The following is a 26,004-nucleotide window of genomic DNA, read 5'->3' as shown; positions in this document are numbered from 1 at the left end:
TTTTCTCAACGTAGTGATATTTGAAAAAAGTATACAAGATGCAAATGGAAAGAGGTATAAGCGTAAGACATTCTCTTCTCTCACAAGCGCTAAGAAATGCAATACATGAGATCTATAGCCGCCATTATCTTCTTTTATCACCATCCTTAAGCGTTGGTCACGGATTCACCGTCGTCGCGTCACATTCAGTAAGGACAACTCAAACTCCTCCTCATTGCTCTTAGTTTCTCACTACCTTTGAATGATTTTTGCGCCTCCTGTTCCTCGTAATACTGCAGTAGTAACATTCATCACAAATCAAGCTGAATTCATATTTACCAGAGTATCAACAACAAAAAACAATGAATACATATATTACCTGTTCTATTTTTCTTTTCCTCTCCATCTCCTCCTGTTGCATATAACAGAATTGTATGATCACAAATATTCATTGAATAGCATAATACTAGTATACAATCTGCACTATTCCTATATATATTGTCTTACCAGAGCCTGCTTCAGATATAAATTCTCTTCTTTGAGTTGGTTCAACTCTGCTTCGAGCTCGACCGTGTAAGCCTGCCACAACCAACCACATGCTTCATCAATTAAACCTATTGCTATAAGGGACAGTTTATATAACAAAAAAATGTCTTCTTTATCATGTTTTGTTTATTTACCTGCTTCCTGGCCCTAGATCTGGCTGCAGACTCCCTATTCTTGATCATTCTTCGTTGGCGCCTCTCCACCACCTTCTCCACCGGCCACTCTATGCCCCGCCTCCGTCCTCCACTCATCCCATCCACTTCACCCTCAACTTGCCCCGCCCCCATTCCATCCGACAACGGGCTCACTGGCGACCCCATTCCCAATCCCCCTCCGCTTCCATTTCCCACTCTCCCTCCGTAGCCGACTGCTGGAGGAGGGCCTTGTGAGTAGCTTTTCACCCCTCCTCCGTACCCTGCTGCGTCCCCCACACCCGTCTGCAGTGGCTGATAACCTGCAACACCCATCACCGGTCTTGCAACGAAGCTTGGCCCCATTGCAGGATGGCTGTTGTTGTTCTGGTACATTCCGAAGGCCGGCTGCTGAGGATGAGGAGGAGGCACTGCCACAGCAGCTGCCAGATTCTGTTCTCTGACAACCCCGGCCCGTATCAAGAAATCTTCGAGCGTCATCTCTCCAAAAGTAGGTTGTTTATGAGCAGTGTTGGGATTGGGAATATGGCCGTTGCCATGGTGGTGACTGCGGTGAATCTCAGACCACACCTCGTCCACGGTCTTACTACAGAGAGGCTCCGGGATGTTGAGTGAGCCCTGTCTAGACAAGCTCAACTGCTTGGCTTTTCCATTCCCAACACAAGTACCTTTAGCTTCATGCAGTGGAAACTGCAGGCTACTGTTGGTAGAGGGGACGGTGGCAGTCGGGTGGGGCTTGGCCGTGCGCGTGAGCTTGATTTTGATGTTCCTCGGCGGTCCAGATGCTGTTGAGGAACTCATCCATGTTCATGGATCCAAAGTTCTTAGTACCATTCTCAGAAAGAGTGTGTTGGAACTCATCGAGTGTGAGAGAGTAGATCGATGATTGACGCCCCAACGACTGAAGGCTTGTCTCATCTCTAGGCTGATCCATTTCTGGTTGAGATATTATTTCAGAATCTGATGTTACCATATTCGAATTATAGCCCACCATTCAAGGACCTTCTCGGATCACTCTCACTACGCCAATCAATAAACAAACAAATGAATATCTGTGTCCAATTTTTTTCTATTTTTACAAAAATTTTGAGTTGGTTACATGAGATTTGGTGATACTTAATCATAATGGACTTGTCATCAAACTGAAATTATAATACTCCTACGCTTCTATATATAGAAATATTTTTCATTTTTTATTACTCCCTCATCCCAACTAAGTTGAGTGAAAAAAAGGAAATGACTCAACTTAGTTGAAACATTCCAAAAAGAAATATGACTTAACTTAGTTGGGTCTGAGGGAGTATTACTATATCAAACTATGAGCACACACGAAGACCAAATGCATAACTACGTATTTCCTCTTTTTCTTGAAATGCATAACCATATTTTTTCCAATTACGGCTAGTTCTTCAGTGGTCATGACATATTAGCACTTGGTGTGTCTAACCAATCATAATTGAAGAAATCACTTCCTTTCTTTTTATTTCTGCAAGGTAGTTGGTTGTACACACCACGTGACAATATGTCTGGACTATTGAATTTTTACTTCATCTTCATGCTACATACTAATTATTAATTAATTATTTCTACCGAAACTAATCTAAATCCCAATATCAAACAGAGACGCACGAAAAATACATGCCGCCGAAATTATATAGTAGTAGTAGTATTAATTATGCTTAATAAAAATGAAAATAAGTGAACCCTAAATGTAATTCATTACAATAGATGAATCCATCCTAATTATACATTTGGCCTGGGAAGTTAAAAAAAATCATCCTAATCATACCAGTTTAATAAACCTTAGCTTGACTGAAAATAAGTGAGCCATAAGTCAATTTAATAACAATTTACAAGGGATCATAAATGCACACAGATTTTTGCCATATCAAATCATAAACCCAAACCTTCACATAGGAAAATTACTACGCCAACTCCAGCATCTTATACCTAACATTTTATATCCATATTTTTTCCTGACACTTACTATTACTGCTATGATTAAATTGTTTAGTCGTAGTATAATTGAATTATTTAAAGGTCCCTAAAAGAACTTATAACTGAAGAGAGACAACCCTTGTTCCTGACAAAAGTAGAAGCTAGAACCGATATATATTGGAGAAGAAAAAGAAGGAATCATGTAATGGAATTCATAAACTGAATAATATTACCCTCCCTTCTGATGATTTAAAGAAAAGGAATGGGTATCATATGCAAAACCCTTCATAAAAAACAATGGATATGATGGAAGCATAAATGTTCGGAGAGAGAGAGAGGTTACATTGGAATCCAACACTTGTCGAGTTTCAACTGTAATGGCTGTGCTTGCAAAAGAATGGTCAGATCAATTTTCAAGCTACCATCTTATTTTTAAATATCATTACCACATATGCATATATATAGAGCTCGGCTACAAATAAAAATATAGTATTAGTAGATTGACGACGACATAATTAATGGTATGTGTGACGTAGGAGTATATATTTATATAGAGAAAGAGGGGAAAGAGAGAGTGAGATGAGTTTACGAAAAAGGCGGAAATGGTTGAGAAAATGAAGAGATGGCTAAAGTGGATTTCAGTTTTATCTGTCTGAAAATATTGGCTGCTAGACACGTCGTCGAAACGTGTCCTCCCTTCAGCTACCCTCTACCTTCCACGTGTCTCATCCCTATCTCTTTAGAGCATCCACAACGGTGGCGTCCGTCGCCACGGTCGTCCGCGCCGCTGGCACGGACGCTACCCGCCGTGCCAGCGAGCAGCTGACGTGGCGCGCTGGGATTCGTCAACGGCATAGCCGTTGTGTTTAAATTTTTTTTAATTTAAAAATCAGTTTTTAATTAAAAAAACCGATAAAAATAAAAAAATTCACTTCCCAAAAAAAAATATCCGTTTATAACCGTTTTTTTCCACTTTTTCATTTTTTTTTCATTTTTTTACCCCAAAAATACACACTTTCATCTATAAATACCCCCAATTTCACTCCCAAAAATTCACATCAATCTACACAATTCTCATCTTCATTCTCTCATATCCATTTTCATCTTCAATCTCTCATATCCATTTTCATCTTCATTCTCTCATACCCTACAACATCACTATGTCCGGCCAAGACGATAACCCTACGGGCACCCTATGTTCCACCTCCACCCCCGAACAACTCGTTGTGGGCCCTTTTGGCCCAACTCAATATGGCCGATAGGTCAACTATGACCCCCACACAACTTCAAACGCACGAAGACATGATATTGGGTCTCAAAAAACAATTGGGGTTGGTGCCGCCGGATGCGTAGTCTTCCTCGGGTAATATTAGCCAATAATCATGTAATTTTTAATTTTTAGGAGTTTAATTATGTAATTTTTAATTTTTAGTTTTTTAATTATGTAATTTTTAATTTTTATGATTTTAATTATGTAATTTTAGTATTATGGAAATGTTTTTGTATAATTGAATTTTAAATTAATTGTGCTCGTCCTTGCGGAAGAGCACAGCTGTGGGTGTTGTGCTCTTGCCAGAGAGCAGGCAGAAAAAGTGGGGTCGGGCCCACAACCGTGCCGCTGGCAAGAGCACGGTTGTGGATGCTCTTACACTCACGTGAGTATTTCGGCCGCCTAACTTCCCTAGGCACGCACACGGTTCATAAATTGCCGGTTCCAGTTCGGAACCGGCGGTTTATGGTTCAGGATTTTCATGAACCTGAACTGGCCCGCCAAGGATTCTGGCGGTTCCGGTTAAAAAAACCGCCGGTTCGGCGGTTCGTAATAATTTTTTTTGCATTTTCTTATTTATTTATCTATGAAATGTGCGTAAATAAAATTCAAAAAATTCACGGTGCAAAATTGCAATTTTATTGAGATTACAAGTTACAACAATTACAAATCACAAAAAACTTGAAGTCTTGAAGTCTTAAACAAAAAATTTAAATACAACGAGACTACTAGTCTACAACGAAGCTAATTACAAATTACAAAAAAGACTTGAAGTTCTGAACAATAAATTTATAAGTATATATACTCTTGGTCGGCGAAGGAGATGTTTCTACCTAACTAAATTGAGGACACATTTAGCAACTCAACTTAAATGTTGAGTTTAGTCTAACAATCAACAATTATAGTAGAATTGTCAAAAGTTTCCCGAATTTAGCCTTATAGAGAAATCTAATTCACCGACTAGAGTATATACAAATACAATTATTTAATTGTATTTGCATATTTTTAAAGTAGAAACAAATGGAAAAAAGAAATAAAGAAAAAAGACTTGAACTCAACTTAAATTTAAAATTTAAGTTGAGGTGCCTACATATCCCCAATACTTAATTGCATTAGGGAATCAAAGCCCACGTAGTTCTCTTACCTTACTTACCTATTTGGCTTGGCCGGCGGTTGACGGTTGGCCTACGATTCATCCCCGGTGAAATCTTCTTGTGATTCCCCCTGACGATCATCCCAATCATTTTCTTGTTCTCTGACGTTAGCTTTGGCCCAATCATCAAGTAACATCACGGCTTCCATATTTTTCGCGTAGAGCTTACTTCTTGATTCATCCAACACTGAAAGCGGACTCGACGGCGACAGTGGAAGCCGGAACCGAAAAAATCTTCTTGGTCATTGACGCAAGTATGGGAAAATCTTTCTCGTGTGTTCCTCACCAATCGAGGACGTCGATTTGGGCGGGAGGAGTAGGACCTTCATCACCAAACAAAAAGAGTGAAACGAAATATAAATCTAACTCACTTTCCATACCTGAGGTCAACCTTCAGCCGATGTTGTAGCTGTATAGGTCCGCTAATTGGGATTGCGCGTCGGGGTCATCATAATCAGCTTGAAATGCGAAGCTAAAATTATGTTGTTGAGGAGGGGTAGGTCTTCTGACTTGGTGGGTACTGTTATACTTGGTTTCATATTTGGTGTAGAGAGCACGCAAGTTAAACACGAAGGTTTGTTGGACAATTGACAGGTCCGGGAGATTTATTTGAAATGTTTCGGTTAGGTTTACTCCCCATTGGTCATTGGTATCCGTTTGCAATGCTTGAAGTGGACCAAGATTAATAGAACTTAAATTTGTTATAATAGAAATCTAAAAATATGGAGGTACCGACTAAGTTCCATTTTGAATCCAAGACCTTTGCAATCAAAAACACCATTAGAATCTCACTAAAATACTTAAGCCATTTGCCAATCATATAATATAAAACACACATCAATTCAGGAGAAGAGTAAGCATTTTTCATTGCAGTTTTAAAACCAAGTGATATATACATGCAATGCTCTAAAACACGAACAACAGTGAATTAATAAACACCCGATAATTCAACAGTCGCATTTTTTAAATATTTGAACAATTTAAATAAACTCACGCTATGATCTCAACAACTATGCGACATACATAAATCTAACTGCAGTTCTAATAGGACTAAGAGCATCTCAAATAAGAATAGCCCAACCACAAACTCCTCCTGCCACATCATCAGCACTAAAACTCCTCCTGCCACATCATCAGGACAAGCAACTGGACAACAATAGCCCAGCCATAGCCCAGCCACAATAAACAAAATTATTAAAAACTAATAATTAACAATCACACAAAATACGGAATTAAATTTACGACACATATACGGGAAAATTCAATAATAATATTAAAATTTTAAAAAGTACATTAATTAAAAAAAAGTACAATAAAAAAATTACATTAATTTTTAAAAAAACTCCTACTCCACGCAAGAGCCTCCCCGCCTCCGCCTCCGCCTCACGCATCGCCGTCGTCGCCGTCGTCGCCATCGTCACCGCTATCCGGAACCCCCAAATCTGCGGCATCTGAGCCCGCGTCTGAGCCCCCCACCTATGCCGCGGCGGCAGTCAAATCGGCTCGCATACTCACGAGCAGTGCGTGAAAAAAACTCTTCTCCTCGGGGTCAGTGGCATTCTTCCAGTCAGATATGACCTTGTACATCTGAGCCCGCGTTTGTTGACGCCCCAAGAAGACGAGGTCGGCTGTCGGGCTGCCAACAGTTGGGGATGGTGTCTGGACCTCCTCGGACCTCTGGCGAGCCCGTTGCGCCCGCCTTTGACCAACCGGGCGAGTGCGGCGAGTAAACGCGGGAAAGGACGGGGTCTCCTGAGCATCTTCGGGGAGGTCGTGTGAACCGCCGCTGCTGCTGCCGGTGTAATCACCGGTATAGTTCAGGCGCTGCTTCTTCGGCCAGCCAGCATTGACTCCTGCCCGAAACTTCTCGGAGTCCATTAGCACCAGGTAGCAGTTCCAGTAGGTCAACTCCTTATAAAGCCCAGGCACGGGGAACTCTTTCTCCGCCATCCTCCTGCAGTCCTCGTCAGTTTGGCCACTGGACTGCATTCAGAGGGCGTTGGTGTACAAGCCCGAAAATCGGAAGACCCCTTGCCGGATTCGGTCCCACCCCTTTCGGCACTCCTCCCCGCTGCGTGGCCTCCCCTCCGGGCAAAATGCCTTGTAGGCTGTTGCTATTTTAGCCCATAAGTTGACGATCCCCTGATTCCTCCGTGCCGGGCTGTCGTCATCAACCGGCTGCGACGACTCACCGACCACCCTCTTCCCCTTCCCCTTCCCCTTCTTCTTCTTCTTTGGCGCGCTCCGACCCCGCCCTACTCCCCCCGTTTGAACGGGGTGTCTGCATCCCCGAGATATATCCCCAACTCCTTTAAGGAGAAAGTATCACACCCAGTGAACTGCGTCTCCGCTGGGGTCGATGTGTGCGAAACAGCAGTAGCAAAATCAAGACTGGGGTGATAGACGTTGTCCCCCCCCCCCGCGTCCCCTGCATCCCCGTGTACCCTGGCGTCATCTGCATCCCGGGTGTCCACCCCGGCATCATCGGCATAGGGGGTTACATCCCCGGCCCCCCGTACCAGCTCGGAACCGCCGGCCCGCCTTGCATCGCTGGACCCCCCGACATCCCCTGCCATCCCGGCATACCACCCTCGGATGCCACCCTGGGCATCATCTGCTGCCAAAGGTAGTAGTACCCGGGCATCAGACCCCATCCACCTCCCGCGGGTACCGTCGGAGTTTGAGACCCGCTCGTCACTGGAGTAGACTCGTTGTTGTGCTCCATTTCACGTTGTTGCTCTTGTACATAAATTAATATAGAGAGAGTACTCGTTAAAACAAGTGTTGCAAATGAAAATGAAGTCCAAATCGCGTATATATAGTGTTTCAAAAATTAAATAAAAAAAATCCCGCTCGCCGATTTGGTGCCTGCAATGGCAGCCAGGAGATCGGCGAGCGCATCGCCGAGCGCTCGGGAATCGGCGTGCGCTGGCCGTTTTTCTCGCCGATTTGGCGCTCGCCGGCTACAATGGTTCGGCGAGCGGACCGGCGAGCGCCAAGAATCGGCTAGCCGGTGCACTCGCCGCTATTGGAGATGCTCTAACATGCTTTTGCCATAATTGAAGTGCATCTTGTACACATAAATTCAAAATATGACATATGCATCTTTGATGAAAATATTTACCACCAATAACCGGAGCACAAGCCGCAATCAAGTCATTAATACTTGTAGTGTTAGTAGTTGCATTATCAAAACCAACAGAAAATATCTTATTGCATAATTGAAATTCATTCAAAACTTAAATAATTAAAGAAACAATTTCGGGTGCAGTGTGTGGTGTCTCAAATTCTCTCAAACCAATCAAACGCTTGTTCAAAGTCCAACTATTGTCCACAAAGTGAACAGTAATGCCCATGTATGAATGTCTATTAAAAGAATCAGTCCATACATCTGAGCAAATGTTCATTTTGTGTCCCAAGTTGAGTAAATAACGTGATAATTCAACTTTTTTCTCCAAACATTGTCGAACAGTAGATCGTTGAACGGTCATTCGACCTACTCTTTTGACAGCTACGTACAAACCACTTTGCATAGTAACCTCAATTTTTTTGTCATCATAAACATTAAAAGGAAAATGCTTCATTGCAGCCCATCTAGTCATAACGGCGGCAAAATTTTTAGGATCATATTTAAAAAGAGGCGTACCTGACGAACCTGAGCCATCGGGTTGGAAGTTTAGTTGGGTTTGGGTAGCGGCAGTGCCACATTCTACCAGATGCTTTGTCACCAAATGACGACGAAGGGTGCCATATCCCCCACCACTCGCAAATTTGTAGACTTTATCACAATAGTTACAATATGCATGAAACGCTGATGTCTCTTCTTGAGAGAGCGGATTATTAGGACTTGAAATTACCACCGGGACCTTCTTGTAGTGTTTAACAAAAATATCAGATTTCAATGCTTTTTTAGTGGGTGGAGGGGGAGGCATGTCCTCATTTCCGCCGGTGCTAGACGGAATACGAGAATGAGATCTATCATCATTCTCGTCCGAGTCCGACGATATAGCCACGTCGTACTCGTCATCTTGTTGTTGGGAACTACCACCGCTCCCCTCCCCCACCTTGATGCATTTGAGCGAGTAGCATGGCGGTCATATGATCTTCTTCTATCTATAAATACTATATAAGTTGAAGTTTTAATTAGGAACACAAAAAAATTGAAAAACTCAATCTTATGAAATTATGAATTGTAAAAATAATTTTATTTTTTAGAACTTACTTGCATGCGCTCAGCCGCCACTCGGGAAACCTCTTCCATAACTTCTCGACGGCTAGGTTGCTTTGATTTTTGGGGACGACTACTTTGATCTTAGGAAATTCCTTCGCCCCGATCACCACGTCCCCGGTCCACCACGAGAAGAAGACATAATGCAAAATGAAAGTAGTATGGAATATGGAGTATTGAATAAATGGTAAATTATGAACACAACAACAAATATAGTAGTAAACAACTTGAGCAATTAGAGAGAATGAGGATAGAGAATAGAGAAATTGAGATTGAGAAGGAAATCCTTATTAACACAAGAATGGGGTGAGTAAAAATGATGGGGGAAGTAGGGTATTTATAGGAGTAAAATTGAAAGAAATAAAAAAAAAGTTCAAATTTCAAATTTGGGCCGGTTTACCGCCGGTTTTTGGCCGAAAACCACCGGTTTCTGACCGATTTTCAGGCCTATACACTGCCACCTAAAAAAGGACATGAACCGTTGGAAATCGGCGGTTTCTGTCGAAAACCGCCGGTTTTTCTGCACACCTAGCCTGAAAAAGCCTGAAAACCTATGTCCTAGCTGGAATCCTACCGTTGGAACCGCAAAACCGCCTGTTTGAACCGGCGGTTTTGAACCACCTGTTACGCTTCACGATTTTTTTGAACCTGAACCGGCCCGCTTGAACCGCCATCCGGTTCGAACCGCTGTCGCCAGTTCCGGTTCCGGTTTGTGAACCGGCAGTTCCGAACCGGCGGTAAACCAGCGGTCCGATTCGGTTTGTGCATGCCTAGACTTCCCCCCTCGCTCACTATTTTATTTTACCAGCTTTTCCAAAACAAAACAGACAAAAATTAGAAAAAATACAATTTTGTCTGTTAAATGATTTGTAAATTACATATGTTAATGTCAAATGATTTGTAAATTGCATACGAGAGATGAAATCCTATTACAAGACCTCGTATTTCGAAAGTTTTGTAATTAACCGAAATTTTCTAATTTATCTGGTCTTCATAAAATGTCTCCTATTTTCTTATTTTGACAATCCGTAATAAATGAAGAAGTACATATCTCATTTCAGTTTTATACTTTTAGTAAATAGACATCACATTCAACCAATCTATTCATAATTATTAACTTAATTTTAAATCTTATGAGATTGATTTGAACTTTATTAAAATTTATAAGTTAAATATTTATTATTCCGGTCAAATATTAAAACCAGCAAATTAATTATCTATACAAAAATATTGAAACTTTCAAATGCATTTAACCTGATCTTGTGGATGTTGCTTTGCTATAGCGAGTCTAAATTCAAAAGTGAGACTACATTCAAGTGCAAATATTAGTGAGTCTACATTCAATAGTAAGACTACATTCATTCAACTGCAAATATTGGTGAGTCTACATTCAACTGCAACTGCAAATATTGGTGAGTCTACATTCAACTGCAACTGCAAATATTAGCTTTCGGTGCCAGCTTACCGGTGAGGGTGTTAAGGGTGACGTTACAATTTTATTTTATTTTATGGAATATCTGCTCATATTAATATACTGATCATATGTACGTAGGTATGTATAATTATACATATGATATCATGCAATATAAATATATAATGATATTATACAGAAAAATACACATGGAGTAAGATTCATGATGATAAAAAAGAAGCATCATCAATAATATAATGTGAAATATAACATGAAAATGTAATACTAGTTCCTGGAAAAAAGGACGCCTACCATACGAAGGAAAATGCGTAATGCAATAAAAAAATGGAAAGATTGACAAATTCTACGTACGAAAAATGAATACATTTTCATATTGTCTTGAAGAAAAAAAGAAGAAGAAAAAGAAAAAGAAAACATTTTCATTTAACGAGCTGTTTGTTGGCGAGTGTATAGATTGATCGATTGGAGGAAAAAGTTGTTGAAATCTAGCCCGCTAAGCGCAATTTGACCAAGTTGTACAAGTGACAAAAGATTATTTTTTGTTAAATTAAATAATATATATGATAAAATGTAACCATGCATCATCACAGCCACACATCATATGTGATCAAGATCAACGGCTGAATTTTGAAGGCAACGGTTATTTCGGTTGAAGGCTGTTACAGCTGGGCTCACGAGCTGTTGAAGGGGAGCGTGTTTCCTCCGGAGTATAAAGGGGGATGGGAAGCGCAACCACGCCATTAGCATGAAGCAATCAACGCAATACAATCCATTTTTCATATTCACTTGATTAGCTTTGAGAGAAAGTGAGATTAGAAGTGAGTGTGGTGTTTCTTGGAGTTGTATTCATTGTTATTGTAATCTCCGATCGTGATCAATAAAGCTATCATCTTCTTCGCCCGTGGACGTAGATCGAAAGATCGAACCACGTAAAACCATTGTGTCTTTTCTTGGAGTTCGAGTGTGTATTGAATCGGTCGCCATTCACAACAATATAATTGACTTACATTCTGAGTAGATGATGATTGTATATTTATGTTCTCTAAACCGATTTATAGTGAGTTAAGAAATTGTGAATTAAAGTTTGTCATATGAGATTAATTAGTCCAAGTCCAACATCTAAAATGAGCCTTCGTTAATATTATTAAGAGGCTTCATTAAAATGTGTAGCAATTATATGTACAAGTGATGGGTTGTGAAGCTCATATGTGCGTGCTGTTGGCCTTCTTGCCTCGTGTTTTGTGTCGGGTACCATGGTGTCGTGCTTAGTGCACTGTGTGACGGGCGACAAGCGAGGACATCTTGACATGGTTCTTGGTAATTGATTTTTGGTATGTTCATTGTGCTTTCGTTGGTCTTGGTTTGGAACCAACTTAATCCTCTTGGACCAATAGCGTGCGTATCTCAGGCGTCTTCCAAACGACCAAAACATACATTGTGATTGTTCCGTGACTCATTACTTCTAGTATACTTTTGATTGTCTTTCTGTTAAGTGTTAATAAAACTTTTAGGGGTTTGTATCATGCTAATTGTTAGGTGGGCGAATTGTTAGAAGCCCTTAGAGCATCTTTAACCCCCGGCATGGATCCAGGTCCCAAGTCCCTTCCACGTCATCATTCCCTAATTTTCAGGGTCATGCCACAACTCCCATAACCCTGCAGGCCCCAACTATTAAATTGTAATATTCGCAATTAAAACCTATTTCACTCGTAAAATAGAAAACGTTGAGCAATTATAACACGAAAAATTCATTCATAATTCGGAAATTAAAAATCACAGACATAGAAATTTAAAATTTTAAAAAAAATACATTAAAAAGCCAGCCCATTAAATTAAACAAATACTTAAATACATAAAATTGAAATAAAGCTCAGCCAATTAAATATATTAAACCTAAAATTTTCTCATTTTTCTTCTCCCTTCCTTTGTTCCCCCACGCATTCATTTTCTTTCTCCACTTTCATTTTCGTCAACTACTTCTCTCCTCGACTAGAAAATACAACAAATATGAAGGTATGTATGTGCAACAACTCAAAAAAATTCAATTTAAAAAAAAAGAAAAATAAAATTGAATTGCGGCCAGCCCCGGGAGCGTGCAACGCCAGGCCGGGACCCAACCGGGCGCGGCCCGGGGACTCTCCTTCCCCTCCAACGCGCCAAGCCGCTGGCCAGGATCCAGGTGTGGTCCGGCCCATGGCATTAATCATGCTCTTATGCTAATTGCTAGATTCATTACGTCTAGATTCAGGTCTTTTCTCTAAATTGATGAAAAATCACACTCCACATCTGCGAAAAGATTTTGTACTATTTACAATAAACACGAGATAAAATTGGTGAATGAATAAATAAGCAAATGTAGATGTTTAATTCCAAGTAAAAAATCTTTTGCTAAAATCCAAGAGATACATTTTTCCTTTCTTTTGTTTTACAAAAATAGTCCATGCATCCAAAACTAATAACCCTAAATCCATAATTAAAAGAAATCTCCAGCGTAGGATGAAATATTTTACATAAACTCCCAAGCAATTCTCCATACAGATGACCACTCTACTCATCTTGACGAAACAAGGTAACTAACTGATGTAGTAGTAATAAATGTGATACAATGAGAATATATGTATATATAACCTGGTGCAGGCATCCTAAGAAACAAGTGCTTGTATGATCGAATCAGCTATTCCATCAGCGTACAGAAACTTGTGGCCAGCACCACGAACCTCGTGATAGTTAATCCACGGCAGCTGTCGGGCGATCTCACGCTGCAGTGTGGCAGGGACCAGAATATCTTCATCCCCCTGCCACAGGTGAACAGAGCCTGACCCTTCTGCAAAGGGGTTTCTCAATTCCGTTGGGTCGAATTCCCACTTTCCAAAGGCAAATGCCAGATCACGGTGAATTGACTCGTAGTCACCTTGCTGTCTTACCTGTGCCTGGTTTGCAAATTTGAGTGATAACTTTAAATACTGAATAATATATTGTCAATCAAATCTACACACACCTAAATTGACATGACTTTGTTATATTCACAAATGAGAAAATGTTCAAGGCAGAGCAGAGGGGGTGTAATATGGCTACGGAACAGTCTCGACAAAGGTGACAGCATCTTCTGCAGGACACTGATGAGGAAAAGATATCGACTTAGTTTTAGTATTGGCTAGACAATATGCATGAGGATAAAGGTAAGAAAATCAGCAGATGTAAATTCATGACATTTCCAAAGAGATTTTGCTTCACCTAGTTTATACTTTATCAAATCATGTATTTTCAGGTTGGGACAACGATGACGGTTTCAAGTTTAAAGGAACACCTTGCCACCAATAAAAATAAGCAATATAGCACAAAATTGATATTCAAGTATCAGAACATGGCCTCTCAAACACTTCAGGATGATAATGTATACAACCACCCACATTGAAATCCATTTTATGCTGCATAAGTAAAGATGATCTAGCATAAGATATGTTACGTGTCTAGGTAAGGGAAGCTGGTCGGTTTAGTTCAACGTATTATTTTACCAATTTTTAGAAAAATAAAAGGTTTATATTTTACTTTTCCTGTTGTGTGCACTCAAGAACATAGTAATCATTACCGCAGTTTCTTGTTTTAAGGAGTGAATCTTTGGCAGTAGTTCTACGTCTTGTTGAGAGAGAACTTTGGGGCTGCGAGCAATAATACTCATACAAGGAAACAGCTTTTGGGTGTTCCACCAGTAGATAAGCCACGGTGTATAGTGAGCTACACGAAGCGCCCATTGGTCCTGAAGAAGCTGCTTCTTATATGCTTCTGCAGAGAGGTTCGAAGGAATACCTTTCCACCAATAATTCACCGGTGGTGCAATCAGAGCTGCTCCTGCCAACCTGCACACCCGGGATGTTAAATATTCAATTACTACGACGAAGAAATTGATTTAGGCTTAAAATACAAAAATATCATAGATTCAATCAGTAATACTCCAAACCACAGGAAGACACAAATTAGTGTAGCTACTCAAGGACAGGTACGAAGAAAACATACCTGTGAGGAATGTACTTGAGGCAGGTCCACACAATCTGGCCACCCAAGGAGAATCCAGCAACATAAAATTTGGATCCTAATCCCAACTGATCAGCAAGCTCCTCGATGTCAGAAGAAATGCTTCTAAGTGGGCAGGGTTAGGATCACTCTCTCCATAACCAGGTCTGTCAAATGAAACGATATAGATCCCTCCACTTTCAACAAAATCCTGTTTTTATTGAAACAAACCAAAAGAGTCAGCTCACATGCTGCTGCTTCTTATGACTCGTAAAATGGTTGTATGAGAGCCAGCAGGCGACAGATAGGAAGTGGCATTAGCATTACCGGCGAGAGTCCAGAAGTTATAGCAGAGACATCATGCCTGCAAGTATCCAAGGCATGGACAAACACAATCTTGTGCTTTGCATTATCCTTTGGGACACCAAATTCTTTGTAAGCCAAGTATCTTCTATCCTTGAGCTGAATTCTTGGAGCTGTAACTGGAGGCCCGTCTTTCGAGCCACAGATCTTTGGAAGAGGAGGCTTTATTGCCTGATAGGCCCAAGCCAAGAATCCCACAAAGAAAACCAACAGAAGTTTCTTAAAGATCCCTGAAACAATTCAAAATTAGAAGCGCTAATATCACACACCATGGCCTTAAAATGCAAATGAAAGTTATTCAAAATACTCTAAATAATATACTTACTAATTTTCTACAACAGAGAGCATATTGGGCATAAAAATAATAACCAAATACACTAGTTACTATGATACTGAACTTCATCCTGAGCAGTTGGATCTAATTTATGGAATTTTATCAACAATCAGACAAACAAACACAACAAATCCTAATCAAAACTCCGGTTCGATATTTATTTTCTACCATAAGGCAACATTGGAATTTGGAAGAAGTATCGAGAACATCGAGCGACAGTGCAATATAGTAATCAGCTAAAACTTATACACACAAAAAAAAGGAACCGAAAAATTGCGTAGTGGAATGAATGGGCATTTAATCAAGAAATTCATCGATTAGCAAAGCGACATGCTGATCTTAAAACTGAGGCAAAAGAAAATGAAAACCCAACCTGAAATTCTTGAAGGAGAGTTGGATTTAGGTTTGCGGGTGTGAGCTCTTGCAGAAGAACCTGAGATCTTCCTGGTTGTTCCAGTTCCAGTAGCCATTTGTTTCCTCGCCAATTTTTCCTTATACGAAAGTAGTTATAAGAGCATCCACAGTTGGACGGATGTATCGACGAACATTCCGACAGACTTCCTAAAAGCACCTCGTGTCACGTCATAAGGACATCCCACTGCACTTCCACGTCATAAGCACATCTCACTGCACAATGCCGGACATCCCGGCGGACATCCACAATAATAAAAATTCACAAATTAACCAAATTAAATAATTTACGAAACTAAACAATTTACGGAATTAAAATTTCAACGATACGTATATATATAGTTTTTTTTTTTTTAAATAAAATTAAAAATCGGGACGTCCCGACGGAAATCCGCGGAACTCCAGTGTCCGCAAGCGACGTCCGCATCATATCTGGGATAATATTTGGGATATGAGTGTAGTAATTACGCTCATATCTCGTGGTTGGACTAACTTATTATTCCTAATTTCCTGCTCCATTTCTAGTGAAATGTTGTCCAATTTTGTCATTTACGCGAAATATTATCTACTTTGTTTTTTCTCCATTTTTAGTAAATGGACCCCACTTTCCAGTAACTCATTACACTCATATTTTATTATAAAATCAATATATGAATGTGGAACCTAGATTTCACTAACTTTTTCCACTCGTTTTTCTTCATATTTCCTAAAACATGTGTCAAGTCTAGGGGTGGGTCGATACGAGATATCGTATCGAAAACGTTGTATCGTATATCGTATCGAAAATATCGATATGAAAGAATTTCATATCGTTATCGTATCGAAAGTTTCGATATATCGAACTTTCGATATGGATAATATCAATATCGTTATCGTATCGATATTTCGATATATCGTACCGAAATTCGATATATCGATATATCGAATTTCGGTACGATATATCGAAATATCGATATATCGAATTTCGGTACGATATATCGAAATATCGATATCGTATCGAATACCTGTATATCGAAAATTATAATTTCAAAACTTAAAATTCACACAAAAATTAATAAAACTTCAACACAATAAAATTAATAGTGTTCTTATCTCCATAATCAAAATACAACACAACCAAGTACAATTAAATGAATTTATATATATTTAAAATTTTAAATTTTAATATGTATTGAATTTCAATATGTTTCGATATATACGATATATATCGTATATTCGATATAAAACGATATATCGAAAATATCGATATATATCGCATATTCGATATAAAATGATATATCGCGATATAAGGAAATTCATATCGTTATCGTATCGAAAATTACGATACGGTATCGTATCGTATCGAAAATTACGATATATCGAAAATTCGATAATTTTTCGATATTTTTCAATACGATACGAGCGATATATCATTTTTTTGATATTTTTCCCCAGCCCTAGTCAAGTCAAGCATGAACAATATTTCACGGACGAAGTGACTATGGTATTACTATGGAGTTTAATTGACTCAAGGTTCGAGGTAACTCACTTGAATTATTGGCCTATTCAAGTACTACGAGCTATTCTATTATAAATTTTTTCAATTATGAATTAATCTTAATTTTAAAATTTTAGCTTTCAAGTTGAATTGATATTTCTAATTGTTAGTAAATAGAATAACTCTAATCTCACAAATCTTTTTACATTGTACTTAATAACTTTCCTATTTTGCTCCAATTCAAATTTGCAAAAGAAAATTATGAGACTTAATAACTTTCCAATTTCGCTCCAATTCAAATTTAAAAAAGAAAAAATAAATAAGAATTGAGTGTTTTAAAAATCGGACCAGACCGACCGGTCGAGTGTCCGGTCCGATTCATATATAAAAATGGTTGTGATATTGTGCCTTTTGAACCGGATGAGCTAGGCGGTTCAGCCGGAAATCGGTGACCGGTTACACCAGCTCACCATAAAAAAAAGAGACAGATTTCGGAAAAATGGATTAATTTCGCTGACCTATCGAAAATGAGATTAAATTCGTTAACCTTTAAAATATGGGATCGAAGCATGCGAAATTTTCAGAATAATGGATTTTTGCTTTTGTTCTATTTTTTCTCTTCTTGTTCTTAAATTTTTATTTTTATATAAATAATATATTGTACAGTATTCCGGCTCGACTAGTGGTATGACCGGTTAAACCAATTGAACCGTGAATCGATAGCTTCACCGGTTCGCTTACGATTCGATTTTTAAAACATCAGTATAGTATGTAGTACCCCTTCCATAGCAGAGTTGTATTCATTTTTTGGTTGTCCCACTATAGTCGAGTAATTTCTTTTTTGGCAAAAAAAAATTCTTCCTTCTCTCTTACTTTATTATCTCTTTATGTATTTACTTTTTCCCTTTCTACTTTATTCTTTCTTCACTTGACTTACTTTTTAACACAATTTCTTAAATCACGTGCCGAAAAGAAATGTTTCTACTCCCTTCGTCTGAACTAAGTTGAGTCGTATTCTTTTTTGGGATGTTACAACTTAGTTGAGTCATTTTCTTTTTTGACAAAAAATAAAACATCCATTCACTATTACTTATTCCCTCACATATTTACTCTTTCGTTACTTTTCATACTTTATTCATCTACCCTACTTTTCGACACAATTTCTTAATGTCTGTGTCCAAAAGTTTTGACTCAACTTAGTTGGAACAGAGGGAGTACTACAGATGGACGGAGGAGGGAGTAGTAGTTTTTTGTTTGAACACTTTAACATACTACATCCGTCTCATCCTAAGTGACACATTTTCCATTTTGGGATGTCTCATCCTAATTAACACATTTTTAAAATAGAAACATCCATCTCTCTACTCCTTCTCACTCTTACTTTATTCTCTCTCCACCTAACTCATAAAATAACATTATATAAAATCTTGTATCAAAAAGTAAATGCTCCACTTAAATGGGATGGAGGGAGTATTAATTAAATCAATTTGAGAATGTCATTTTCTTTCCATTATATCCCTCTCTCCCTCTCTAGCTAATTGAATCATTTTCCTTTTTGGGAATGTCACACTCTAAATGAGACGTTTCTAAAAATAAAAACATCACTTTCTTTACTTTTTTCTTTTCTCTTACTTTATTTTTTCCATTTAATTCACAGAACAACACTACATAAATTTTGTATCGGAATAGAAATACTCTACTTAAAATGGAACGGAGGGAGTATTACATAAGAATGTCTTTTTCTTTCCAAATATTTATACTTCCATAAAAAATGAATAAATATGTACTGAAGTAAAAAAAAAACATAATACAAAAAAAGTGTGCTTATCAAATCTCAATGGCAGTAAACGAAGACTTTTTTTAATTGCAATGAACGATTAATAATTGTCGAAGACTTTTTTAATTGCAATGAACGATTAATAATTGTCGTTCTATAATGAAGAGGGTACCGTGGGTTACTCTAAGATTTCAATTTCGTGACTCTGCAACATGTGCGTCGAGAATGAAACTTTGCTGCTGATTTTTTATCGCATTATGCTTATTATTATCATAGAGGTGTTCATGAGCTCGAGGTTCTCCGCCGGGACTCTATAGATGGATGTTGCATGACAAACTATGTGTTGCTTATATTCATTGATTTTGTTCTTGTATTTGGGCTTTGCCTGCTTGTTTTACCAAAAAAAAGTAAATTAAGCGGATTGTATGTATATATTATATATAGGAATTAAAAAATCTCCTTAAAACATTATATTATGTCATTATAATTATTTGGTCATGTATGCATATATTTTCATTTGGTAAGATATTATTAGTGAGACATACCAAATAAAATTGTCATGTGGTATATATGGACTAGTGAATTTTGTCTCCAATCACTAGATGCTATATCTATGAATATATAAAGTGTCAGTTTTTTGGACTGCCATCTGGCGGCATTTTGACAGGAAAATGAAGTTCAACTCTTTTTTTTTTGTTTTTTTTATTGCCTTTTTTATGCATATTGTTACTGTCATTCATGGTTCCAATGCTGCTGTTTTGTTTTTCGATTTTTGTTAGCTTTAGTTTGATTGGTTTGTGCAGTTCACTACAATTGATAGACTATTAAAGCTCAATCCTATTTTATTACAAATACACAAATAGATCACACTTTTCAAAGGTGATTGAGGTGCATATCTTCTGCAAATTCCAATTCTTCAATTACTTGAACAAGTATAAAAGAAATATTAGTTTTCATATATTTACAACATTAAAAATTGTGAATAGGGTAAAATAAGTATAACTGTTTTTGTATACTAACAATGTAAAATGTATTTAATGTTGAATCTTGGAATGTATTTAGAGAAATAGCGAAGACATAATCAATAGGATATTCATATATTCAATAAAAGATGAATACAATTAATTAGGACTTACTTTGCTAGGATGTGCATATATTCTATGGAATTGTTTTTGGTTCCACATCTGGTGATTAATACATGTATCTCAGTGATAATTTAATTATTTCTAGCTGCATTACCAAAAATGTTTCATTTAATGTTATGTCTAAAGATATGCAATGTATAAAAATCATATGATTGAAGAACCTAGACCTTGAATTCATATTCTTTGACTGTCCAGATTTCAATATCCAAGTTTGCATAGCTAATATTACTTTCTTATGATTTTAAATACATCTAATGTTCAACTTAAAGGCTCTTGAATAATAAATAAGAATAGTAGCGGTTTTTGTTTTTTCATATTTTTCAATTAAGATTCAGATTTACTGCAAATGAAATCATTTGTGAATTAGTATCTTAATTTTGAAAATAATATAGCTCTTAAAGTGGGATACATTAATGCTGTTACCTATTTTTTGTTCCTTCTTCCTCTTCTTTTTTGGACAGTTTTGTTTGCAATGTCAAAGTCTTGAAGCTTGTATGTAATTATTTGTTAAGATACCCTACGGATCAAATCAGATGTTGATTAGTATGTTAGTCTCTTCTTCTTCTTCTTCTTCTTCTTCTTCTTCTTTTCTTTTCCTCATTGTAGATTATAAAATATTAAAGGTCTGTGTATTATTTTGTGTAGGTTTACTGCTGACAATATAAAGTATGAATTAGTTTGTTAATCTGACAATAATATATTTATTCAAGCTAATAAATGGAAACAAATACCTATTTTGTGTTCTTTCTTCTTCCTCTTTTCTTTTCCACATTGTAGAGTGTAGAATATTAAAGGATTAAGCGTGCATCTTCTATCTTTCTTCTGTGTGTAATGATTGCCTCTATTGTTCTATCTCTTTCTCCTTCACAAAGACACATATTTGCAGATATGAAGAGGCTAATAGGCGTGCATCCTCTCTCTGTATCCTTTTTTTGTTGCAACATTCTTTCTCTCTCTTCATCCTTGAAAATTAGAGGCAACTCTTCTGTCATTAGGGTTTTTTTTGTTTATTTGGGTATTTATGCAAAATAGGGTTAGTATTAATAGGAGAACAACAACTAATAGTCATTAATTGCGGCTGTCAGGTTACCCAATTAATGAGCCTTATAATTAATACATCATGCATAAAAATCCACATTGATTCAAGATATATTTAGTAGTTCTATTAACTAACTTATTTTATATTTTCAGCATGTATATTTATTCGAAAGTTAGTACTAAATACCTGATTGTCTTTTATTATAATTTATTTGTGTTATTTGAAAGGTCTCATCTATGATTATGTCTGTTTTCCAATATTTCTTTTTATTCTGCTGCGTTTGCAAATACACATCACCAAACATCTATAAATACCCTCTTCTACTTCTCTTTTTACTCACCCTGCAACATCTTCCTCACTATTTTAGAATGCCCTTCTTCTTTTGGTATATGCTACTTCGATTGTCTATTTCTCCTACTCCTCAACTATTATGTCTAATCATATATGCAGTATCTTTAGCTATTTATTGTCTTCTTATATTGCAACTCTACTTTCCTCTACTTTACTACTTCAATCTTCATATACGATAATGAAGTTTCAGTAGTAGAGTTTAGTATATCTCACCTTTGATGATTTGCCATCTTTTTTCTTTTTTTTTTGGTCTTCACCTTTTTTCTTTTGATCTTCATTGTCAGCATCTTTTATATTTAATAGAATTCTGATTTTTGCAACTGAAAAGAATAAACATAAATATTCAAAATAATGTGTGCTTAACTAAAAGATCTGGAGTAGTTTAATACATCTAACCTTCTAATGTACTTTCTTTTTTTCTTGGTCCTCAACTTTTCCCATTTCATTGAATCATCTTTGCCATGTACCTTTACCATGTGTCACCAATTGCCCTGTTTTCCATTTGATCATCTTTGTCATCCACTTTTATTCATCTCATGGAATTTTGATATTTTGCATCTGTAAAGAATAAACATCAAAATGAGTCTATCTAGACATCATATTGAACTCTATATTTTTTTTATCTCACAATGATATAACAGTCTCCACTATGGCGCCCTATGTTACCTTGCTGAACATAACTCCGTTGTGTTCGTGTCTTTGGAGGTCTTCCTGATGACAATAGAGATATCAATACAAAATTTGTTTTTCATGATTCTAATGTATATTCAATCGTTAATCATATTAAAGTTTATTCTAAACTTATATCTATTTTCTTTAGTTGTTTTATTGTTCTTTTTCTGCAACTCTTCTTTACTACCTCATTTATCATACTCATTTGAAGTTGCATGTAGTTCAATATAGTGTAACTGACCTCTGAGTTCATTTTTTTTTCTGCTCACCATCTTTTATATTCCCTTGAATCTACTTTGCCATGTACCTATTCAACATTTTTTAGGCTCAACTGTATAAAATAGATTATGAAGTTATAAAGTTTAACATTCTTTATAACTGAATAGGTTAAGAAATATTTACCAACTTTCTGTCATTTATAAGTTTTGCATTTGATCCTCTATGTCATCATCCTCTATCTTATATGGAATCTGCAGTATGGAATTTGAATTGTAATATTTTGTACTATAAAAGAATACACATATAACTTAGTGTATATTTTAGCTTTATGATATATATCTAATATCTAATATATTCTTCCATTTTACATGTCTGATATATATCTAATATGTAAGATCTTATTTATTTATTTTCAAGGGACATACATTCAAGCCACATTCCCAAAAAAAGTTCTTCAGAATCTGGAACACAAACTTAGAGAAGGAGGCATCTATTATATAAAAAAACTTCTTTGTCAGGGACAACACCCTTAGAAACAAAGCTACTAATTATCCATATAGACTCTTTATGAATTACAGGACTGAGATGTATGAAGTCAGAGATAATGAATTTCCAGCCATGGTGTTTTCATTTGAATCATTTGGTGATATAGCAAGCAATGAGAATGATGACCAGACATCCTTTTTTGGTATAAGACTTTTGATATATTATTTATTGCAGACCTTATTTTTCAATCTATTGGTACATTGATCTCAATTTTTTTGGTAGATATCCATGGGGTCATTACCTGGAAGTGTTGTCAAGCAAAGTAGATACAGGTTGATTGAAGTTGAAATCAGTGATGAGCAGTAAGTTTCATACTAATTTTAAACCTTTATGTATCATGCTTATTTTTCTTATTCTCTTTTTGAAACTAACTCTACTACTTTTTTAACAGCCATAATAAAATTTTCTGTACAATTTGGGATTCCAAGTGGAATCTTATTTGTCTCAATTGACCAAGGCTGAAGGGACTGTTCCTATAATCATAGTGCAGTTTTGTAAGCCTAATGTTTTCAGAGGTTGTGTTTCTATCTTATTTATCTATAGTTTTGTGGCTGACATGTATTTGTCTTTATGTTTCGTTATTATATTTTTAGGTGAGGTTGGCGTGTCCACTCATTATCAAGCATCCAAGATTTTGATCAATGCTGATATTGATGTAGTGAAGGAATTTAGGAACATATATTGTTAGTTATTAAATTCAATAACATTTTCCTCTTTTTTAGGTTTAGGTTTGTTGTGAACATTGTTGATGACTCAAGTAATGCATCTCTTTTGTTGTGGGATAGAGAAGTGGTTCAACTATTGGAAAAAAGGGTCACTGACTTGATAGGGAGTAATATGGAGGTAATAAAACATCACTGAAATAGTTTAACTTCAGTAGTAGTTATATTTTCTTTTTTAATCTGTTTTTTTTTTGTTTTAGAATTCTGCTATGGAGTATGTTCCTAGGAAAATTGAGGAGCTGCTATTGGGTCAAGAAGTGTTATTTAAGATACAAAGTAGGAATAGCAAGGAATATTACCGTAGATATCCATATACAGTTAACAAAATTTGTAATATTCCAGAAGTTGTTGAGAAATTTGTTCCTGAGAACATTGCATCACAAGTTCTGAATACAGATGATAAGTTGGCTGATTTACTTTTTGTAGAGGTAATTTTTTAAGAAAATTAAGCTGAACTCTGTTACATATGTTTTTGGGTAACTGAAATTCTCTTTTTTGTATTTTTTTCAGGTCTCTGGCAAAGGTTTTGTCATACCTGATTTATCAGTTGTTACTAAACAAAATGGGATTGAATGGATTGCTGAAGGAAGTGTGAAGCGATGCTTGGAAGATGAGTTTGATAACTATGATGATGTCTGTTTTGGTAAGATCAAGAAGACGATGAAGAAAGTGAATGTCATTGAAGATGATGATGAGGATTCTGTCAGCTACACTCAGGATTTATCTGGTGCAGATTAGCTTTGGAGAATCCTAAGTGTTTATCTGTTTTTTTTTGCTCAACTTTTTTGAACTTATCAGAACCTTCATCTTAGTTTTTTGGAGGTTAGTAGTTCTGGATTTTTATTTTTGTCATTAACTATTTTGAGTTTGATGGCTTATGCCTTTTTTTTATTGAAGTATTTGTTTGGCTTTACTTTTATGTGTTTTATGTATCATTTTTTTGTTTTCTATTATTTATCATAATCATTCTTGGACATAGTTAAATAGTAAGTAAGGTAAAAAGTGATGCATTCTAGTTAGTATGTAGTATAAGGGCTTACTGATTTTGTTGTTTTTGCTAGGCTCTTTTGCACTATTTCTTTATAATCTTTCCTACTGCATTTTTCTATTTAATAAATGTTTTTCACTAACTCATTTTCTGTTATATTCATAGACATCTGAATTCCTTATTTTTTATATATATATCTTGAGAATTAAGAAGATGGTTTAGCAGAATCATGTTTGGGCATACTTAAATCCTAAGTAAAATAAAAACTGATGCCTTACACTTAGTAAGTGTTGTAAAGGCTTACTGATTCTATTTTTTATATATATCTTCTGTACTGTTTCTCTTTAGACATTTTTACTGGCTTTTTCTAACTCAATTTAGATCAGATTACAAACTATGTTTATGTTTTACAAGTCAAGCAATTATTTTAGTAATCTTATAAAAGTGAGGTTAGTTGCGCCTTGGCCGACAGGCCCGGGTAATCTTTGAAATTTCATCGTGATGGGGATAGATCATTGCAATTGTTGGTCTTCAACGAGGAATTCCTAGTAAGCGCGAGTCATCAGCTCGCGTTGACTACGTCCCTGCCCTTTGTACACACCGCCGTTGCTCCTACCGATTGAATGGTCCGGTGAAATGTTCGGATCGAGGCGACGTGGGCGGTTCGCCGCCCGCGATGTCGCGAGAAGTTCATTGAACCTTATCATTTAGAGGAAGGAGAAGCAATCTCTTCACATAGTTATCCAAATAGACATCTGAATTCATGATTTTAGATAGATGGCGATTCTATCTAAAACTCTACTTGATGATATTTTGATATATATTATATATATATATATATATATATATATATATACATAGGGGATCCTTATTCTCCTATTCATCCCTTAGATCCTTTATCCTTCTTAATATGGGCCGTTAGATCTCATTCATCAACGGTCCAGATGATCTGCATTATTACACTATAATGGTGCATTATTAGTAAGTGTGCATTATTCAACTGAAAATCTGCATTATTACACTATAATGGTGCATTATTAGTCGGTGTGCATTATTCAACTGAAAATATGCATTATTAAATGACACGTTGCACCAATCTAACCGTCGGATGACAAAATCGTGGGGCTGAGATCAAGAAGGAAAAAGGAGGAAATATGCAAAAAGGAAATGAATACATCCCTACATATATATATATATATATATATATATATATATATATATATATATAGGAAAATGATCAATACAAAACTT

At 36.7% G+C, this 26,004-nt stretch overlaps 2 protein-coding genes and 1 pseudogene across 2 annotated transcripts; 1 reads left to right on the top strand and 2 right to left on the bottom strand.

Moving 5' to 3' along the window:
* LOC121762121 (protein ABSCISIC ACID-INSENSITIVE 5-like) lies at window positions 1–1,868 on the bottom strand. Its single transcript, XM_042157899.1, has 5 exons — window positions 1,395–1,868; window positions 660–1,351; window positions 487–558; window positions 359–391; window positions 1–272 (listed from the first exon to the last, which is right to left on the bottom strand). The coding sequence occupies exons 1-5, from the start codon at window positions 1,669–1,671 to the stop codon at window positions 186–188; spliced, it is 1,161 nt and encodes a 386-aa protein (XP_042013833.1). The 5' UTR covers window positions 1,672–1,868; the 3' UTR covers window positions 1–185.
* An 11,164-nt stretch (window positions 1,869–13,032) lies between these two features.
* On the bottom strand, window positions 13,033–16,085 carry LOC121762812 (annotated as a pseudogene).
* Window positions 16,086–23,271: 7,186 nt separating this feature from the next.
* Window positions 23,272–24,503, top strand: LOC121760779. The gene is made up of 4 exons (XM_042156399.1): window positions 23,272–23,345; window positions 23,766–23,886; window positions 23,966–24,193; window positions 24,276–24,503. The coding sequence occupies exons 1-4, from the start codon at window positions 23,272–23,274 to the stop codon at window positions 24,501–24,503; spliced, it is 651 nt and encodes a 216-aa protein (XP_042012333.1).
* Window positions 24,504–26,004: the final 1,501 nt, after the last annotated feature.

Source organism: Salvia splendens, chromosome 13 (genome assembly GCF_004379255.2).
Source record: "Salvia splendens isolate huo1 chromosome 13, SspV2, whole genome shotgun sequence".
Lineage (NCBI taxonomy): Eukaryota > Viridiplantae > Streptophyta > Magnoliopsida > Lamiales > Lamiaceae > Salvia > Salvia splendens.
This window is presented reverse-complemented; position numbering and strand designations above follow the sequence as displayed.